General features: G+C 33.9%; 1 protein-coding gene across 8 annotated transcripts in view; it reads right to left on the reverse strand.

Annotated features, from left to right (window-relative positions):
• Positions 1-19,482, reverse strand: part of CCSER1 (coiled-coil serine rich protein 1) — a 1,413,823-nt gene that overhangs the window by 611,658 nt on the left and 782,683 nt on the right. For 7 of the 8 annotated variants that reach the window (XM_073237297.1, XM_073237298.1, XM_037020169.2 and 4 more), the window contains one exon: positions 13,377-13,454. In XM_073237297.1, the coding sequence (XP_073093398.1) occupies positions 13,377-13,454 (78 nt within the window). Of the gene's footprint in view, positions 1-5,103; positions 5,292-13,376; positions 13,455-19,482 lie in introns of all 8 variants that reach the window. The other variant, XR_012131655.1, reaches the window with a different exon arrangement.

Below are 19,482 nucleotides of genomic sequence, written 5' to 3' on the forward strand. Positions count from 1 at the left end.
AATAACAGAAGCCTTTCCCAATTTAAGATAAATTAGTCTAAGTTGAATTGCAAGCTCAGAAAAAAAGGAGAGAATCTGAAGCCTTTTGTTGAATGCTATATACAGATTTTACAAAGGCATACTGCATTAAGCCCCAAGGCTCCAGACACAGAAATATTTAAATTTTCTTCTTAGTTGGAAATCTCCCTGATATAAAGCAAACTGAAAATAATGTAGTTGGATGTATGGGGAGGGCCTTTGATATCTTCAGGCTATAACCCAATTATTTGAAGAATTAGAAACTGTGTTCATCTTGTAAATCTTTGTAAAAGAAGAGGTGTAGCTCTAGAAGCAATTCAAAGTTCATCTCTTCTTTTTACTAACCTTCCCAACTCTTCTCCCCCAATTCATCTCAAAATGTTTGCAAAAGAGCAGGATATTGGAAATGATGTGTGCAGGGACTGCTCTGCACTTAAGAATAATAAGGAAAATTTAAATAGTACTTGCACTCAACCTGTGATAATAGACAAATATACACCAAAATTCCATTTTGGAGAAAACTTGGGATAATTTTTCTGTGCCTTTGAGATGCAATTTTCAACCCTGTCTTCTCTAAGGCCTAAAAACACCTCTTTGAAATTCAAACTTTAGGGAAATGTTCCTCATCAGAGCAATATGGAGCTATTTAGAAATTGGGCAAATGAAAAGATTCAAGTGTCTTCTCCAACTTCTTCCTGAACACATCTCCTTGAGCAAGGGAAATAAAAGCAAAAATGAACACATGGTATTACATCAAACTAAAAAGCTTCTGTATGGCAAAGGACACCATCAATAGACCAAAAAGGCATCCTACAGTATGGGAGAATATATTTGTAAATGACATGTCTGACAAGGGGTTAACATTCAAAATATATAAAGAACACACCTCAACACCCAAAAAGCAAATAACCCAATTAAAAAATGGGTGTAGGATATGAACAGACAATTCTCCAAAGAAGAAATTCAGATGGCCAACAGGCACATGAAAAGATGCTCCTCATTGCTAATTATCAGGGAAATGCAAATTAAAACCACAATGAGATATCATCTCATAACAGTTAGGATGGCCAACATCAAAAAGACTAGGAACAACAAATTCTAGTGAGGATGAGGAGAAAAGGGAACCCGCCTACACTGCTAGTGGGAATCTAAGCTGGTTCAACCATTCTGGAAAGCAGTATGGAGTTTCCTCAAAAAAACTAAAAATAGAAATAACATTTGACCTGGGAATTCCACTCCTTGGAATTTACCCAAAGAATACAAGTTCTCAGATTCAAAAAGACATATGCACCCCTATGTTTATTGCAGCACTTTTTACAATAGCCAAGATATGGAAGCAACCTAAGTGTCCATCAGTAGATGAATGAATAAAGAAGAGGTGGTACATATACACAATGGAATACTATACAGCCATAAGAAAAAAACAAATCCTATCATTTGCAATAGAATGGATGGAGCTGGAGGACATTATGCTCAGAGAAATAAGCAAGGTGGAGAAAGATAGGTGCCAAATGATTTCTCTCATTTGTGGAGTATAACAACAAAACAAAACTGAAAGAACAAAGTAACAGCAGACTCAGACTCCAAGAAGGGACTAGTGGTTACCAAAGGAGCGGGGTCGGGGAGGGTGGGTGGAGAGGGAGGGAGAAGGGGATGGAGGGGTACTATGTTTAGTACACATGTTGTGGGGGATCACGGAGAAAACAGTGTAGCACAGAGAAGGCAAATGGTGAATCTGTGGCATCTTAGTACACTGATGGACAGTGACTGCAGTGGGGTACGGGGGGAACTTGATAATATGTGTGAATGTAGTAACCACACTGTTTTTCCATGTGAAACCTTCATAAGAGTATATATCAATAAACCTTAATAATAATTTTTAAAAGCTAGTTGAAGTTGGTGGGTTTCATTAAAACAGACATGTCTTTAGCATTATCAATATTAAATATAATGCAGACATACAATTTTTATTCTACCTTAATTTACCAAAGTTTATGTTATCTGTGTTACAAAATTTTGTCAACAGAAAAAGAAAAATAACAGTATGATGTCTGATTTTGTGCAATCTCTCAAAAATTTTTTGTGGGTAATCTAAACAGAATTGTCAGGAGCAAGTAATTTAGATATAAGTGGGATAAGAGCTATTCATTCAACACCTTAGCAATAATTGTGTGTTATGATATGGCAATTTAAATATTTCCCAAACCTTTTTGGTATCTTACACCCTTAGCATTTTGATGAGTTGATTTAAACGATGGAAATTGATTGAATACATAGGTCATTTCCAAATAAAACAGTAAATATTAATTACTGAATATACATTTATCTACTATTGCCTTCTTATACAGAGGAACTACTTATATTTGGATATGTTAGTAAACATATCTCATGCCACATTGAAAGACTGAAATATTAAGGAGGGCACATACCCCTAAATGTATTAATAAATTTGCCAATCTAAAGAATGCTGGTATAACATACAGTTCACAATTAATTCATTCTTAGTATTCACTGTAAGTTTTATAAGACTTAAGAATTCTAATTAATATAATTAAAACTACTAGATATAGTAAGGGAAACAACTGGGTATACAAGGAACATTTTGATTTATTTTTGCTAAGTAAAGGTATGAGTTATGAAGATGACTTTTTTTAAAAGAAATGAACAGAATTTTGTCTTAAAGTTGGTTATTTCACAATAGCAAAGGGGAGAATAAAGGACAAACTAAATCAATATGGAAATTTGGGAACAGAGAATAAGAGAGAGAGAGACAATTTTACCTTGTGTAATCAAGCTAGGTAAATTTGAATTGTAAGTTTTGTTTTTTTTTCTTTTTTAAATGGGCTTTAATATCAGTAGTGTGTCTATGTAAAACTAAAGGTTAATTTTTGTTCATCTGCTGAAAGGACAGTTTTCTTAAGACTATAGGCCTGCTCTTGATGAGACTGAAATGAAAGGTTTTTCTTTACCTTTAAGTAATCTGACTAGAAAGCAAAACAATTTGTTTTATCAAAATAATTTCCTATATTTCATGTGTCTTTATCAGGTCTTTGATTTCTTAAGACTGAATATCCTCAATATTAAAGAGTTAAGCTTTGCTCACAACTGTGTAATCTTCTGTATTTGACTTTAAAAATATTTTGTCACTTGATCAAATAGATTATTGTTTCATATTGATCTGCAATCCTATTTAGTCAAGTGCCCAAACTTTGATATTTTTGACAGACTTTCCAAAATCAAATTCTAAATCAAGTCTTTTTGACTTAAAACTAACTTTAACATTTTCTCGAGGCACCCTGAAACATCACAAAAGAATTGTTATCCTTGTAAAAGAGAAATTGATCTAATTAGATTTATTTGCTGTTAAATTAAATGGGAAGCCTTGTCAAATAAGTGATGGTAAACCTTCTTAGATTACTAATACATGTTATTAACATTAGAGTTCCAGAAATTGTATAGAATTCCGAGGTCTAGTAATGTCCTGGTATAAAGTTATCATTTATATTTCTAGTTATTATGTTAAAATGTGTACCAGGTGTCCTTATCATTTATATTGTAATGAATTCTCATCTTCAACTATGGTTGTTTTTAAGTGTTTCTGTCCTTATAGACAGTTATTGTTTTATTCTGATACTTTTGCAAAAGTGCTTAACCCTTAAGGACTGTGACAAGTACTCTAGAATACAGGTTTCTGAAAACTTTTTTTTTTTTCCCCAAGCAAGAGACTTTATTATCTGAAGGAGAAAGTGGCTGCCCCCAGAGGGGGATGGGGCCGGGGGAAAGAGAGAGAGAGAGAGAGAGAGAGAGGGAGAGAGAGAGAGAGAGAGAGAGAGAGAGAGAGAGAGAGAGAGAGAGAGAGAGAGAGAGAGAAGGGGAGAGGGGGAGAGAGAGAGAGAGGGGGAGAGAGAGAGAGGGGGAGAGGGGGAGAGAGAGAGAGAGGGGGAGAGAAAGAGAGAGAGAGAGAGAGAGAGAGAGGGAGAGAGAGAGAGAGGGAGGGAGAGAGGGGCGGGGGAGCAGAAGAGAGAGCAGCGGGACAGACACACAGAGACAGAGACAGAGAGGGCAGCAGCATGGTGCCTTTTATTGTGGCGGATCTGCTCAGCCTATTGCTTTGTGGGAGTGTCGGGATGCTTAGAGATAAGGCGGGGTAAGCCCAGGCAAGCCCCAGGCAAGCCCAGGCATAATTCTCACCGGCTTCTGTGCTTGGGACCAAGGGGCAAATGGAGGATAAATTACTATATTCTTACATTCCTCCCTTTTCTGTTTTATAAGTGGAAGAGGATTTGGGAAGGGGTGATGAGGTTCATTTTTGTATTGATGGGGGGCGGTCCTCAGATGAGCCCTTGGTCTGCAGTGGCGATGGCATTTTCCAGGTTCAATAAGGATCATCGTCTTTAGGGAGGAGTTGGTAATGCTGTAATATAAGTAAATTGAAGGCCAGTGTTGGGCGAGAAGAGGAGCAACTGGGGAAATGGACGGTGAACCCGTGGAGGAGGATCAGGCAGTGAGGGTTCCCAAAGCAGCTCAGGTTCCCCAGAATGACTCAGGAGACAAGAACCCACGCAAGAGACTTTATTATCTGAAGGAGAAAGTGGCTGCCCCCAGAAGGGAGTGGGGGGGGGGGGAAAGAGAGAGAGAGAGAGAGAGAGAGAGAGAGAGAGAGGGGGAGGGAGGGAGGGAGGGAGCAGCAGAGAGAGCAGCGGGACAGAGAGAGCAGAGAGAGAGAGAGAGGGAGAGAGAGAGAGGGAGAGAGAGCAGGGGGACAGAGAGACAGAGACAAGGAGAGCAGCGAGACAGACACACAGAGACAGAGCTGAAAACTTTTTAAGATCATAAAATTTAACTGAATAATGGGTAAGAATTTCCCGAACTGATGGAATAAACTGGATTCAACAGAATAAGAATAACATGGTACTGAATGAATTGATGAAGACGATTATAATTCCTATGACTTCTTGTTTTCAACTGTGGATAAAACTGCATTATTTCCAGAATCTCTCCCCCGGCCTTAGTGCATCTCCCTATCAGTAGATGTTTCCAAGGGGTGGAGAGAAGTAGTTCATATCCATATCAATAGGTAATTACCTGGGGGGAGGGAGGGCATCTCTGGACCAGAGAGGTTGGGTGGAGCCCCTTTTTCTGCAGTCAGGTTGACAGACACGCGGGAGAGTATAAGTAGATGACTGCTTGTAAGCAATAAATGGGTTTCTCCCACATCATTTCTCCCTTTGACTGATTTCAGTTTCAAAGATATTTTGTCCCACGATTTTCTCCTGGAGTTACAGCAACATTACTGGTTGTTTAATGTTTCCTAGATTTAGGAAATGCTTTTCTTTTTTCTTAAGCAAAGTATAAATTACAGTAATTTGATAAAGTATGCCTTTGTAAACAAAAATGAAACAGTTTTTATCCCTATCTGATCCCTCCAAAATTCAGAAACTTTTAGTGAGAATTCTTATTTTCATGGCAATAAACTTATCTGCATAAGTTCAGTATGAATCTGTTCTCCTTGTAATAGGATACGACTAGAAACATTGGTTATATTACAAGGCTTTGACTGTGACTTTCATATTTGAAGATGTGCATAGAATCAGATATGACCAGATAGATACCTTTAAGGAATTAAGGTTAGCTTTATGGAGCCAACAAAGTCACTTGGCAAACAGCCTGGTAACTGCTCACAGGGGTCCTGGCAGCCTAACTAGGTGAGAAAGGAAAGTCACTTTCTAGCAGGTTCAAGAACCTCAGGATATTTTTGGGACCTCAAGAAAGAAAATAATTAACCCATGTAGGTTTTGAAGGCAAAGTCTGATAGTGACTTTCCCATGGCTTGGCTTCCTAACATCAGGGCTTTTAAAAGATAAATCTGAGGGTCCTTATGAACATTCCAGCAAAGCAGACTTAAAAAGAACCTAAATGGTCAATCACTATTCTTGGCTGCACTTAGGTAAATAATCAGGACAAGTTTCAATGAATTTATTCTGCCAACAGTTTAGTTTTACTGTAATTATATTTTGTAAACTAAGGGTGATCATAGAGAGAAATTATGTTTCAGTCACACAGCTTTGTGGATATTATTCATCCTCTTTGTTGTCTTAGAGGTTTTGTTTTCTACCTTTTCACTGAACTAGATTCTGAATTATTTCAGTTTCCTCAAATATCTTGCTACAACTATTCAAACTAATTTCTAATTTTCTTCCATCCTTCTAACTTGGAATGATTGAGAAGATACACTGCCCTTTCCTCAATGCTTTGCAAACTAGATGTGAAAAACTTAATAAAAACTTCAGAATATCACCATAACAGCTCAGGTATGGACAGCCTTCTCTCTTTGTTGATTTAAAGGCCACTCAAAAAGTTTACCTGAACACCAGCTGACATCAGAGACATTCAAACTGCAAAAGGGTCATCAAACCTGCCACCTAAAATCTTGGCTAGTTGCCCCCCCCCTGGACACAGAAACTGGGTATAGTGTGTTCTAATCATGAATTGGATAACAGATAACAGAAATTCCTCATTAAATACCTGATTGCTAGCACCATGTACAGGGCTAACACCAGGAGTCCTTCAAGACCACCTCCTGATATCTGACACAACTGTTTAACTGAACCGATCTAAGGACTAAAATACTGGTCAGTAAAATAATAGAACAATCTATCAACTCAGCTTCTAGATTGTGAGTCTTCTTGGGGAAGTTTCAAATGTAGGAAAGAAAAGAAGCATACTTTGCCACCCCAAAATATGCCTCTATGGTATAATGATCATCTTGAACTTACTGTTTTTAAGAAAGACACAGGAGAAGTTTGGAAAAACCAGTATAAGTTATCTTTTTGTAAGAAAATTTTATGTTTATAAAGAGAATGTCCATTTGTAAGGGTGTCTCCCTTTCTGTACCAGGAAATGGAGGATGACCAAACCTTATCAATGGAGAAGGCACAAACTTAAATCTGCATAATCATACACTTGTTTATTGTGCTTTTTCTGGTTACCTCCCATAACTGGTCTCCCTGTCCCCCCAAATACCTTTCTTTTGTCTTTAGCTGGAGATGATATTTAACGTGGTAGCCTGGGCCATTTGGGGAGTTTATTCAGTTTTCTTGGGTATTTCTCATGTATACAGGAAGTATACATTATTACTAAACTTCTGTTTTTCTCCTGTTAAGCTCTTACTTCAGAGGGAGGAGTCTCAGCCAAGAACGTAGAAGGGTAGAGGAAAAGCTATATCTTTTTTTCCCACATAATTTAAGCTATATACAATATATATGTGTATTTTTTAATTTTAATGAATATTTTTACAATTACAAGAGCTTTCATAGTTAGCTTTGCCTTGTTATTCTCCCCATAAGGATTTCAACCACAGATTATTTTAACAAAAGGATTATCAGTTAACTAGTACTATTCTATATAGTTTGAACTGAATCAAAGATCTGGAAGCATTCCAGGAATGATCCTAGATAAGATTCAGGGTTTTAGATAAAAAACATTCAGTGCAATACTGCAAAGGCAACTGCATGCTACACTTATTTTTAAAATCACTGGTTGCCTATGCTGATTTGCATTGAATGCTTCACTTTGAAAGGCACAAAGTAGTCATCTCAAAACACTTGCCAGATATAACAAAGAAATATAGAATAATAATGTAGGATAAAAATACGCACTTCTGTATTTTTGTGAATAAAGTAAAATTGCATACTGATTTGTTATTGATTCTTAGGATTACAAAAATAACATTAGAGTCTTAATCTATTCATTTATTTACTCACCAATTAATTATTAAGCGCTTTCAATTTTTATTATTTTTTTTAACTTTTTTAGTGTCACACCTCTGGTAAATGGGATGTGCCGATACACCATGGTGTCTAATACATTTAAACTATATAAATTCAATTCTGCCTGGGCTAGAAGACAACTAGCACACATAGAGAGTGTGTTATTTAATTTTAATGAATATTTTTACAATTATAAGAGCTATAGAGAGATGGGGTGGAGAGAGTGCACATAAACAAAATAAAAAGAGAAAAAGAAGAGCAAATGTAATTTACATAGTGTATAGGTTCAAGGCAGCTATCTTCTCAGTTATTTATGCTAAGTGATTATGATCAAGAGGGCTGAGGCTTCCTTCAAGTGGCCCATGTTCCCTTAGTGTCTCTTGAGGCACTGGCCCTGATTGTAGAGTTTAATAGTACAGAATGCCTTTTTTTTTTTTTTTTCCAATCATACTGCATGGCCTTTAAAGAAAGTCAAGTAATCTTATTTAGGGCTGCAGCAAAGATAAAATGATTTGTTCTTACTGGCTGAGGGTTTTTCAAGAATTTCTGACTGAAAGGATTTCTGACTAAATGTGATTTTCATATCACCTCTTCTAAGGCTTACAGCTCACATCTCACCCTGGGAGCCGCTGAGATCACACTGTTTAAAATCTCTGGTCATAGTCTTAATCCTGCCCCTATATTCAAAATGATCCTTTCCCTGTTATATTCGTCTATTTTATAGACCAAAATAGTCTATTTTATAGACTCACTACCTTCTAACATACTATGTAGTTTACTTACTGTATTTATTGTTGGTGGCAAGTATATCTTCAAAAAATGCACTTTCTATTGAGGAAATATTTGTTTTTTACTCAAGGATGAATCCTAAGTACATAGACCAGTGCCTGGCTCCCAGGGGCATTTAGTAATATTTGTTGAATAAATGGATGTGTGGATTTTCTAAAGTGGTATCTTGGAACTTCACTCCTGGATAAGCTGTGATCCCTCTACTAAATATTAACACTTGTGGCAGATGAGGTTTCCTCTGTTTTTGATTAGCCCTCATGTCTGAAAGCTACCCTTCATGTAGTATGGAAAACTACAGTTTAAAGGAAAACAGACTATATAGTTTTTAAGCCTAATTTTTTTTTAATTTTTAAAAATAAACAGAACTGTCTGAGATAAGTACATATAAATAAATGAAACCTGTTGGGGAAGGTACTCATCTACTAAATACTGGAGCACATTGAGACATAATCAAAAGAATGACTGGATCTAAGAAATATGATAGCAACAAATGGATCCAAAATAGGAAGCTTTAACAAAGTACAGTTTATTAGCATTGGGATGAGAGCCTAATTGATAGCTATTCAATTTTCAGAATTGGGCTGAATCCATTGGCTAACATATTAGGAAAATACAATACCCTAGTACTCTAATAGCTAAAAAATAACCAATTGAGGTAAAATCTAATCATTTTTATTCTTTACATGATGAACTATTTTCACATTTGTTAGAACAACCTACACACTACTAACTATGCCAGGAGGACCTCCAAAATTAAATCTAGGTAGCATATTTGAGAATACACAGATAATTGCATTGAGTTTTTCAAAATGTGTATTCATAATAGCACCTAGGCTGTCTATTTTTTTTTCCCTAGCCTACAAGTAAAAAACTGCATTTATAAAGCAAATCCCACATTTGGAAAATGTCTTAAGACTGGAAACACGCACAATGGTATAAGCATCTATTTCCAAAGTGATTTAGGGTTCATTCATACATGACTGAGGTAAAATGTGTGACATCACCATTCAATTTTAAAGAGCAAATGAAACAACTAATGATGTTTAGACTAATGGTGAATATTAATACTATTTGATGAAATGCTTGATAATGTCAAAACCCAATGAAAATATGAACAAAACATTGCAAGTTCAACACTAATGAAAAGAAGAACCCACTTAACTTCTGGGCTTTTGCCTCTAGCCATATTTGAGACCCCATGAGTGTTCTGACATAAGCTCAGGCACTAATTGAAAGGAAAATAAACAGTTAAAGTCAATCAGCCACATTTAACAAGTATCTTCTGTGGAACTTCAGAAGTCAAAAAAAGAAAAGTCCATAAAGATGTCAACTTAATAAAAGTACTGGAATTTCCTCATTCCCAAAATATAAGATCTTCACTGTAGCATTTTGATTATTCATTCTCAATCATTTTGACCAAAATGTTATTTGCAGTAGTTCATATTTATAGACAGCCTAGGTGCTATGTTGAAATATCTATTTATGTAGTTGATATAATCAGAAGGATCTTCCCTACTCTTAATGCAATCTTGTAATCGGCAGCATTGCTACTTGAATACATCTATTCATCTTCTATACTGTTTTAATAACACAAGTGACACCTAAGAAATTATTCTTTGATCTTTCAATAAACTAAGCCTGAGTAGACAGAGGAAGGTAGAAGAGGTTAAAACTGGCACTGATTACTTAAGACACATTCATCATTTATTTAACAATCTTCCTCATCAAAAGACCTATTGTGTTAACAGGCCCCTGCTGAGATACTCTGAATTTATTTTTAAATAATTATTGCCATGTACATTAGAAATCAGAGCGCATTATACACTAACAATAGTTTCAAACCCCCTGATAAATCTGTTGCAGGACAGAAGTAATTAGTTTGTACAAACCTTTGGTCTTAATCACTGTAATGGATTTTTGGAAATTTATTTTAATAGTTTTCATTATAATTAATATCTTCTGGGGATTTGATTTCCTATATTAAGCAAAATATGTAGTAACAGCTATCTTCCCAAGGAAATTACATTAATGAATACTTTCAGTCTCTTATATTCTGGCATCCATATCATTGAAACATAATATAATATATGATGATCTGTAAAGAATAATTTTTGGCTCACATTGCAGCTTTACGGAGAAGGAAAAGTACAATAATCATCTATAATGTACAAGATTTCTACAAGAGTTTTCATTATTGTTTTCTGACAAATACTACTGCAAATTATAAATGCACACAGTAAATGTGTGTGCAGTATATATATTACTATATTTGTGAAAAACTGAAATAATGTCAGACTATATTTTCTGGGAAAAATGTGAGTAAAATATTTTAAGGATAATAAACTATTCTTATTGCATATGAAAATATGAAATTTTACAAATGTATATTGAAAAGTATAGAAAACATATCCAAGTCATGAAAAACAATTACACTATCGATGAATCATAGTCCAAATAGTTGCACAATTTATCACATTTAAAATGTTTTAATTAGTTCTAGTATGTTTATTTAAATAGTTCACTCCCCATTTTTTCCCATACAAAATACCCTAAAGTCTATTATGACAGTTATATCTGATTATTGATATAAATTATTAATTTTCTGATTCCGATTATTATTTCCTAGAACATTACCAGGAAATATTAAATATGTAATATTTAGAGATTATTATTCTGTTAATAACCACCCAAATCATAGCAGACACTTGTACAAGGGCATCATTTAGACTCACTCCCAAGAAATTGTTATTCTTTAACCTTAATTCTCTCCAGTAAAATACAGGAAGCTCTTACTGCCAGATATGAGAAGAGGCTAGGAACAATGAAGATTTAATAGCGATTTATAAAGATTTTATAGTGATTAACTATGTTTATGGCTTTCTTTTAATTTTTATTTACATAATAGAGAGCTAGATAGCATTGATGTAAGATACTGCGTAGAAATAAGAAAATTATGGGGCAGATAAGCAAATACATGAGAGACTGCTAGTAGCTACAGCCTAGTTATTTCCCCACAGGTACCTTCATTTCTTAGCAAATAATTTCTCAGTAGCAATCACTAATAGTGTTACAGAATTCTTACATTTTATGTTTATATTTGGTCATTTAGAAATTTAGAATTGAACCTCCCATTTTCTTAAATTGAATAAAATTGAATATCTGAGTCCAAATGCATACATGTTTTCCTTGTTTTAAGAATACTATTTTAAAAATATTAATACTATTAATAAAAGATTAGACTTCCACAAAGAACATGTGGGAGTGAACAAGTGATTTAATTTTTTCTGGAACTCAGTTAACTTATTTGAAAATTGAGGGCTTGGAAAATAGTTCTTACATTATTTTGTTATGGTGAAATAAGATTTAATGGGGACTATGAATTTATTACTTTTACTGGACAACTCTCTGGCTTGCAGATATAAAAATATAAAGGTAACTATTTGTAAAATACATGATCTTGGGTTTATATCATAGAAAGTGATAAATATGTACTGAAAAAAATTCTAAACAGGAAAAAAAATCATCCAGAAGAGATAAATATTGTGACAAATCCTCTGAACTTAATAGAAATCATTTAGTCTTTTAACTACAAAACATTATTTAAATAATACATAACAATGAAACTCAACAATGAAACTCAATAACAATGAAACTCAAAATATTGATATCTGGGATATATAGGTATATAGAACATATTAAAATGAATGCAACAAAAACTCAAAAGAAATGCAAGCTTTTCATGCTTTTTAAGTTAAAAAATAATGGATATAAACACCCAAAAAGAATTTGTGCTGGAATTTAAAAGTTTAGTTTTTTTCTTTATAGAGACAAGTAGCTTTATATTAAATATATTAATATACTTTGCAAAGCAACACAAAAGTAACATTAATATTTGTCATATTTAATATAATGAGCATATCCAGATTCTTACATTTTACCATTATACATATTTCAAAAACAACTTAAAATTATTGTATTCATACTTGTCAAGGAAGTATTAAAAATATTAACAAATATTTTCAAATAGAAGATGGTTCTCACAAATGTTGTTAGATAAAAGATAAAGAAGATAATTTATTTTTTCATTAAAAGGAAGTGTATAGTCATGAACTTAGGCAAAATGAAAATTTCATAGCTTGTTTGAGAAAAGACAGATATTTGAATTAAAGTTATCCAAAGTCACCCATTGTTACCAGAGGCAATCTTGTATTAAAATGTTTTACAATCCTATTTTATAGTTCAACAAGTATTTCAAATTAAGAAAAAAAAAAGCTAACTTTCAATTAAATTATTTTCTGCAGCCTGTACTGAAGCCCAAGAGCTAAAATAGATTGTAAGTTTCTCTGCAAAACTGTGTTTCCTTTTATGTGTCAGAATGTAAAAATGATATGCTTGGCCCTTGGTGAATGCAAACATAACTTTGTTAAACTGTTAACAAATAAATTAGTACTTATTAAAAAAAATAGTCCTAGTATTCTAATATTCTACTATTATTCTAACATAACATATAGCATTCTAATATGTATCTTCCACATATCTGCAAATTCACTAATTGAAAAGACTGTATTAGAGATGTTGGTTTAAAAAGAATTAATAAGACATTGGTATGCTAGTCAGTGACTGCAATTATCTTTTACAGTTCCAGAAGATATTTGGGGATTATTTAAAAGCAAAAGATGAATGGTGTGCCACTAAATCCTATTAAATCACTGTGTGGACACAGCAGCGGCAGAGGTAAATAAACTGTGGAGGTCTGAATTCCAATAAAGAAGATAAAAATGGTTTTATATAGTTACTTACATCATAGCCTAGAAGTTCAGTCTGTGTGGATTTATCTACTCTTGAAGCAAAAGCCTTCTGTATATGCTGGACCTTTTCCTGAAAAATGAAAAAAAAAAATGCTGGTGAGTCATGCGTCTCTACACTATTATTCCCCACTTCTTAAAACGTGATTAGCATACAATCCATGATTCTTTGTGCATATACTTTCCTCTGCTGGTGCTTTACTTATCAGCTTAATCATTCAGAGCTTCAAATTTCAGGCCATAAGTGCTCCACCTTCGACATCTTTTCTTTAATACAGAAACCACTGAGTCTGAACCACAGTTGAACACTAAAGAGACATGATTTGCTCAAACCCAAAACCAAAATGATTATGCTATGTTTCTTGATAACTGTTTTTTGTAAATTAAAATGATAGGATTTTACTTATCTAACTTCAGAGTGTATTTACATTTAAAATCCAAAACATTTTCCATAAATAATCTACCTCATGTAGTACATTTAGTTTAATTTAAATTTATTTTTGCTTCTGAAATCTCTCCTCTGGAATCTATACATTTAGGATCTGTGCTTTAAAGGATTTGACACTAATCCACTTGTGTTATTACTAGGTAAGGGAGGTAATCCATGAAGGAAGCTTGGAATTTCGTATCTCTAATGCAAATATGCTAATTATAGCCTACTAATACTTCTGGGCTTCTGGCTGGGGACTTCTCATTCTTAAATCCCCACTTAAAAGGGGGTCTTAAGCTTAATTATTATGTAATGTGTTCACTGTGTGCCTAGCAATGCTGGGAGTGCTACACTCACATGATCAGATATCATCAGGGGGTTTTTACTAAAATTGCCACCCAATTTCAATGAGAATAATACAGTTTAGAAAGTTTAAATATCTTGAGAATGTTTCTCAAGAAGTTCATGTGATTCCACTAGATTCTGGTTAGTTGCCTTAATTTGCTCTAAAGGAGGATCTTTTTTTCTTTTGAATCTTAGTAAAATAGTTGTATAACATTTTAATGATAGTTTATGGTTTAATTTATCTTTTCCTAGGAAGGGATAGTAATCATCACCAACCTCACTACCAAAGACTCCAGTTACACAAAACTCATCCTTCTTTCCTTCCTCTTGTGTCTTCTACCTTCCCTCCACTCTTCTTCCTTCCCTTCCCTACCCTCTCCTGTTCCCTTAATTCTGCCCGAGATTTGCAAGTTATCTTAGTTGCTTAACAAAGCAGATGTGTAACTTAAGTAGATACAGTTTATTTGACTTATTGAAATACAGAAAATAAACACTTTATGGACTACTAATGTCTGATATCTTCTAATATCCTATCACAAAATTTCTGGTGCTGCTATTCAGACAAAAATTAAACAGATTAGGTAGTTAAAGAAGATGTAATGCAAGAGAGGCAAAATTTTAATTATTTGAAAAGGATTAATAAAAACATGGCCACATTTTCCAAACTAAATTTAAAATGAGAAGTAACAAGTTATGTTTATTTACACTTATATTGTTGTGGAAGAAAAGAGCAGGGAGAAGTAGTAGTACATGAACATTTCTTACCATTGAAGTGTTGTTTAGAAAGTTGACCCATTTTTGAAGTAGTTGGGATTTTAAGTATTGGAAAAGTAAGTTTGGTTATGTAAATATATAAATGTTTGCCTCTGAATTAGAGACAATGCACTAATGCACAGAGTTGGATAAGCAGAGAGCAAATGCTCCTATTATGTTTTGCTCACATTCCTTTTATCAAGGGCTTCCATTCTGAAAGTAGGAGTTAGAAACGGTTGGTAAGCTCTGGTTCATTGGTTTGAATTTCAATACTTAGGAAATCCAAATTAAGATAAATGAAAAATGCAAACACCTTCACGAACCAATAGCCTAATGAAAGCAAAACAAACTCTAAATCAAGAATAATTAAATATGTCATATTTGAATTATTTATTATATATGCACTTGTTTGCTATATTCAAATGTGGAGAGTAAATTAAAAATGGCTGGTAGATGCAAGTGCACATGATTAAGAATTACATATTTTATTTAGTGTAATACTATGAAGAAACTATACAAAAGTTTATGATAAATTTCTACAAAATATAATTAGAAAATTAAATAAAGACTAGATGCTGGGAGATAATTCTCCATGGGTCTCTTGCATTTCTGCAAGACAGATGGATATTTATAGATTGATAAATTTGACAGGATAAAAAGTGTTACAGATAATCGTATAGAAAACATACCACAGAAATAACTATTGCTAGATGGTGGGATTGCAGATAATTGTATTATAATAATTTATAATATCAGAGCAAACGAAACAAAGCATCATCATATACTTTCAGCTCTATAGTAATTTGATATAATAAAGATTTTGATTAAAATTACTGATTTCAGTATAGAGAAATAAATATTTCACCTTCAGGATGTGAATGTACTTGCATTCCTTAATTCCTGCATAATTTTTATTAAATGTATAACATGGTATTGCTCAGGGTAGAGGGCACGTGATAAAAGAAAAAAAAAGGTATAGCTCCTTCCATAAAGAAACTTCTAGTATGAAAGAGAGAAACCAAGACAATTGGTATTGAACATATATGGTAAAGGCCCTAAAGAGATATCTGAAGATAATGTGTGTTGGGGTGGTGTGTTGGGGAGGAACCACGTAAGAGATTTAAATAACTGGAATGCAGAAGTTACTGACATCCCAGCTAAGATGACAAAAATTAATTATTATTACTCAACTTGGGACAGAAGGGATGTGGGTCCTTTTTTAGGCAAGCTTTGCAAATAGCTAGAAGTCAGAGACTCTGACAAAGACACATATAAATAGCTACTGGTTCAAACTTGCCTAACGGGAGTCAATGTAAGGGACAACAGTGAGGAATGGTAACTCAAGTTGTTAACTCAAGTCTACGCCAGATTGCTTTAGAATTCTGTGCTAAAGGATTTTAGAGTTATCTTAGTTTTTGAAATATTTTTAATTAAAGACCATAAGATTATTTCAATTAAATTACACAGCACATATTTAAGTAGTTCCTTTCACTCCCTTATACATTAGACAGAATCAGAAGGAAGCAACATGGAGAAGATAAATAGTTGAGTTCACTGAACTTTATTTTTTTGACCAACAATTAATTTATACATGTGATTCAATGTGGCTCTCTTTCAGTATTTTCCTATGCAAGTAAATGTTGTAACTTTTCCTTCTAACCTCTCAGATGAATAAAAGAGGCTTGAAATAGCTCAATCTTTCATAGATACATTTTATGAAATAATCTAAACCTGACAAATATCTAGTTGTCTTCAAGTTTTCCTTTCCAAGCAATGACAATATCAATACTTCTTAACAAAACATAGCCTTGCTTTTTTTATTTATTTTTATTTTGGTATTATTAATATACAATTACATGAGCAACACTGTGGTTACTAAATTCCCCCCATTATCAAGTCTCCACCACATACCCCATTATAGTCACTGTCATTCAACATAGTAAGATACTATAGAGTCACTACTTGTCTTCTCTGTGCTATACTGCCTTCCCCGTGCCCCCCACTACATTATGTGTGCTAATAGTAATGCCCCTTATTCCCCTTGTGCCCCCCTCCCACCCACCCACCCCAGTCCCTTCCCCTTTGGCAACCGTTAGTTCATTGTTGGGTTCTGTGATTCTGCTGCTGCTCTGTTCCTTCAGTTTTTGCTTTGTTCTCGTGCTCCAAAGATGAGTGAAATCATTTGGTACTTGTCTTTTTCCATGTAGCTTACTTCACTGAGCATAATACCCTCTAGCTCCATCCATGCTATTGCAAATGGTAGGAATTGTTTTCTTCTTATGGCTGAATAGTATTTCATTGTGTATATGTACCACATCTTCTTTATCCATTCATCTTCTGATGGACACTTAGGTTGCTTCCATATCTTTGCTATTGTAAATAGTGCTGCAATAAACATAGGGGTGCAGATGTCTTTTTGAAACTGGGGCCTGCATTCTTAGGGTAAATTGCTAGGAGTGGAATTCCTGGATCAAATGGTAGTATTTCTATTTTTAGTTTTTTGAGGAACCTCCATATTGCTTTCCACAATGCTTGAACTAGTTTTCATTCCCACCAGCAGTGTAGGAGAGTTCCCCTTTCTCCGCATCCTCACCAGCATTTGTTGTTACTAGTTTTCTATGTCAGCCATCCTAATTGGTGTGAGGTGATACCTCATTGTGGCTTTAATTTGCATTTCCCTGACAATTAGCCATGTGGAGCATCTTTTCATGTGTCTGTTGGCCATCTGAATTTCTTCTTTGGAGAAGTGTCTGTTCATATCCTCTGCACATTTTTTAATAAGGTTATTTGCTTTTTGGGTGTTGATGCATGTGAGTTCTTTACATATTTTGGATGTTAACCCTTTGTTGGATATGTCATTTACAAATGTATTCTCCTATACTGGAAGATGCCTTTTTGTGCTGCTGATGGTGTCCCCTTTTTCTTTTTCTTATTTAAAATTAAGAAAACATGTGCTTAGAATAAACAAAAAAAGACTAGCAGAATCTGTAGAGAAATATCACTGAAATGAGATGAGAAAGAGGATTTCATTATTGATAATTATTTTACATCGGTGTTATTTTACATCAGTGCCTGATCCAAACCCTCAACATGTGGAGGTTTTTAATGTTATGTAACATTGCTATATGAATAAAAAATACATGTAACAATGGTTTTTCTCCAAATTTCCCAATACTTTCATCTAACACTAAGAGTAATATAACATCAGTACCATAAGTAAATGCATGTAAACCAAAGAAAACATGTAATTTAAAAAATTACTAAGAGTACATAAGTTTTTTTCACATTTCCTCTCCTTCTGTAATCTTTACTACTACAATTACTGCTAACAATAATAGATGCCATTAGTAGAAAGTAGTATATGTCAGGCACTATACCAAGTAATAAATACTTTCAAGAAAATACAATGTTGGTGTTATTGTCTGTTTTTAAAAGACTAGGAAACTAATACTTAGTAAGTTTCAATTAGTTGCTAGAGGTCACACAAGCTGGTATATTGAAATGCCAAAATACAAACCTTCATCTGTCTCCAAAGCCTGATTCCCTTTCAAAAAGATGTTCTGACTCTGTAAAGGCTTACAAGTAGTATTGCTGTTCTCATTTTACGTATAAAAGAAACATTCCAAATGTATAGTTGCTACACAGGGAGTAGGGTAATAAAACTGTTCTTGATGTCCATCCTGCCTATATTCTCTTGAGGACTGAGTCATTTTGCTTTACTGTGTAAACAATTTAAGATTGCTTCGGATTTACCAGTTAATTTCCTGTAAAAGCTGTAATGCCACAGAATACCCATTACTATAAATATGATGAGCAATGCGCTTTGGACAATGAGTTAGGAATAAAATGATAAAGTTAATATAGGGTGATAATACAGAACTGGAAGCAAGATGTTAAAAAGCAAACAGAAATAAAACCTAAATATTGGAAAGGCATGAAGTCCTTTTGATGGCAATGATCTTATCACTTCAAGCAGAGTAATCTGAAAATAACACTGCTTGAGCCGTTAGAATCATTTCAGCAGTGTTCATATGTGGCAGAGGTTAGGGGGTGTTTTATGTATTGAATAGTCACAGAATTTGCCTCCAAAATATATGCTGTACATATAAAAAAAGATAGTTTCCTATTTCTTTAATTTTTAATTTCAATTTCATTAATAACATATATACATACATATATAGAGAGAATGCTTGAGCATAAAGCATATAATATGTACTATCAATATTTGTATATTTTTGCACTTTCAAGTGTGCACAGGCAAGCACGTGTCACTGAAGAAGCACTGAAGAGGAAGAAATGCAGTAAAAATAAAAACCAAGACAAAACCATGACAAAGCCAGTAAAACTGGCTCTTAAAATGAAGCCTGAAATGACTAAGAAAGTTAAGAGTGTTAGCAGTTATTCATTTTATTTTAGAATATGTTTGTATTTACTTACATTAGTAGATACTCTCTTAACAAAATATTATGAACATTTTAAAATCTAAGTTTTTTTAATTTACATAATTTTTACCTTAGATATTAATATCTATTATCCTCTATAAGAGCTCTCTAAAGCATTTATGCATGTAAGA

Source organism: Manis javanica, chromosome 5 (assembly GCF_040802235.1).
Source record: "Manis javanica isolate MJ-LG chromosome 5, MJ_LKY, whole genome shotgun sequence".
NCBI classification, from domain to species: domain Eukaryota; kingdom Metazoa; phylum Chordata; class Mammalia; order Pholidota; family Manidae; genus Manis; species Manis javanica.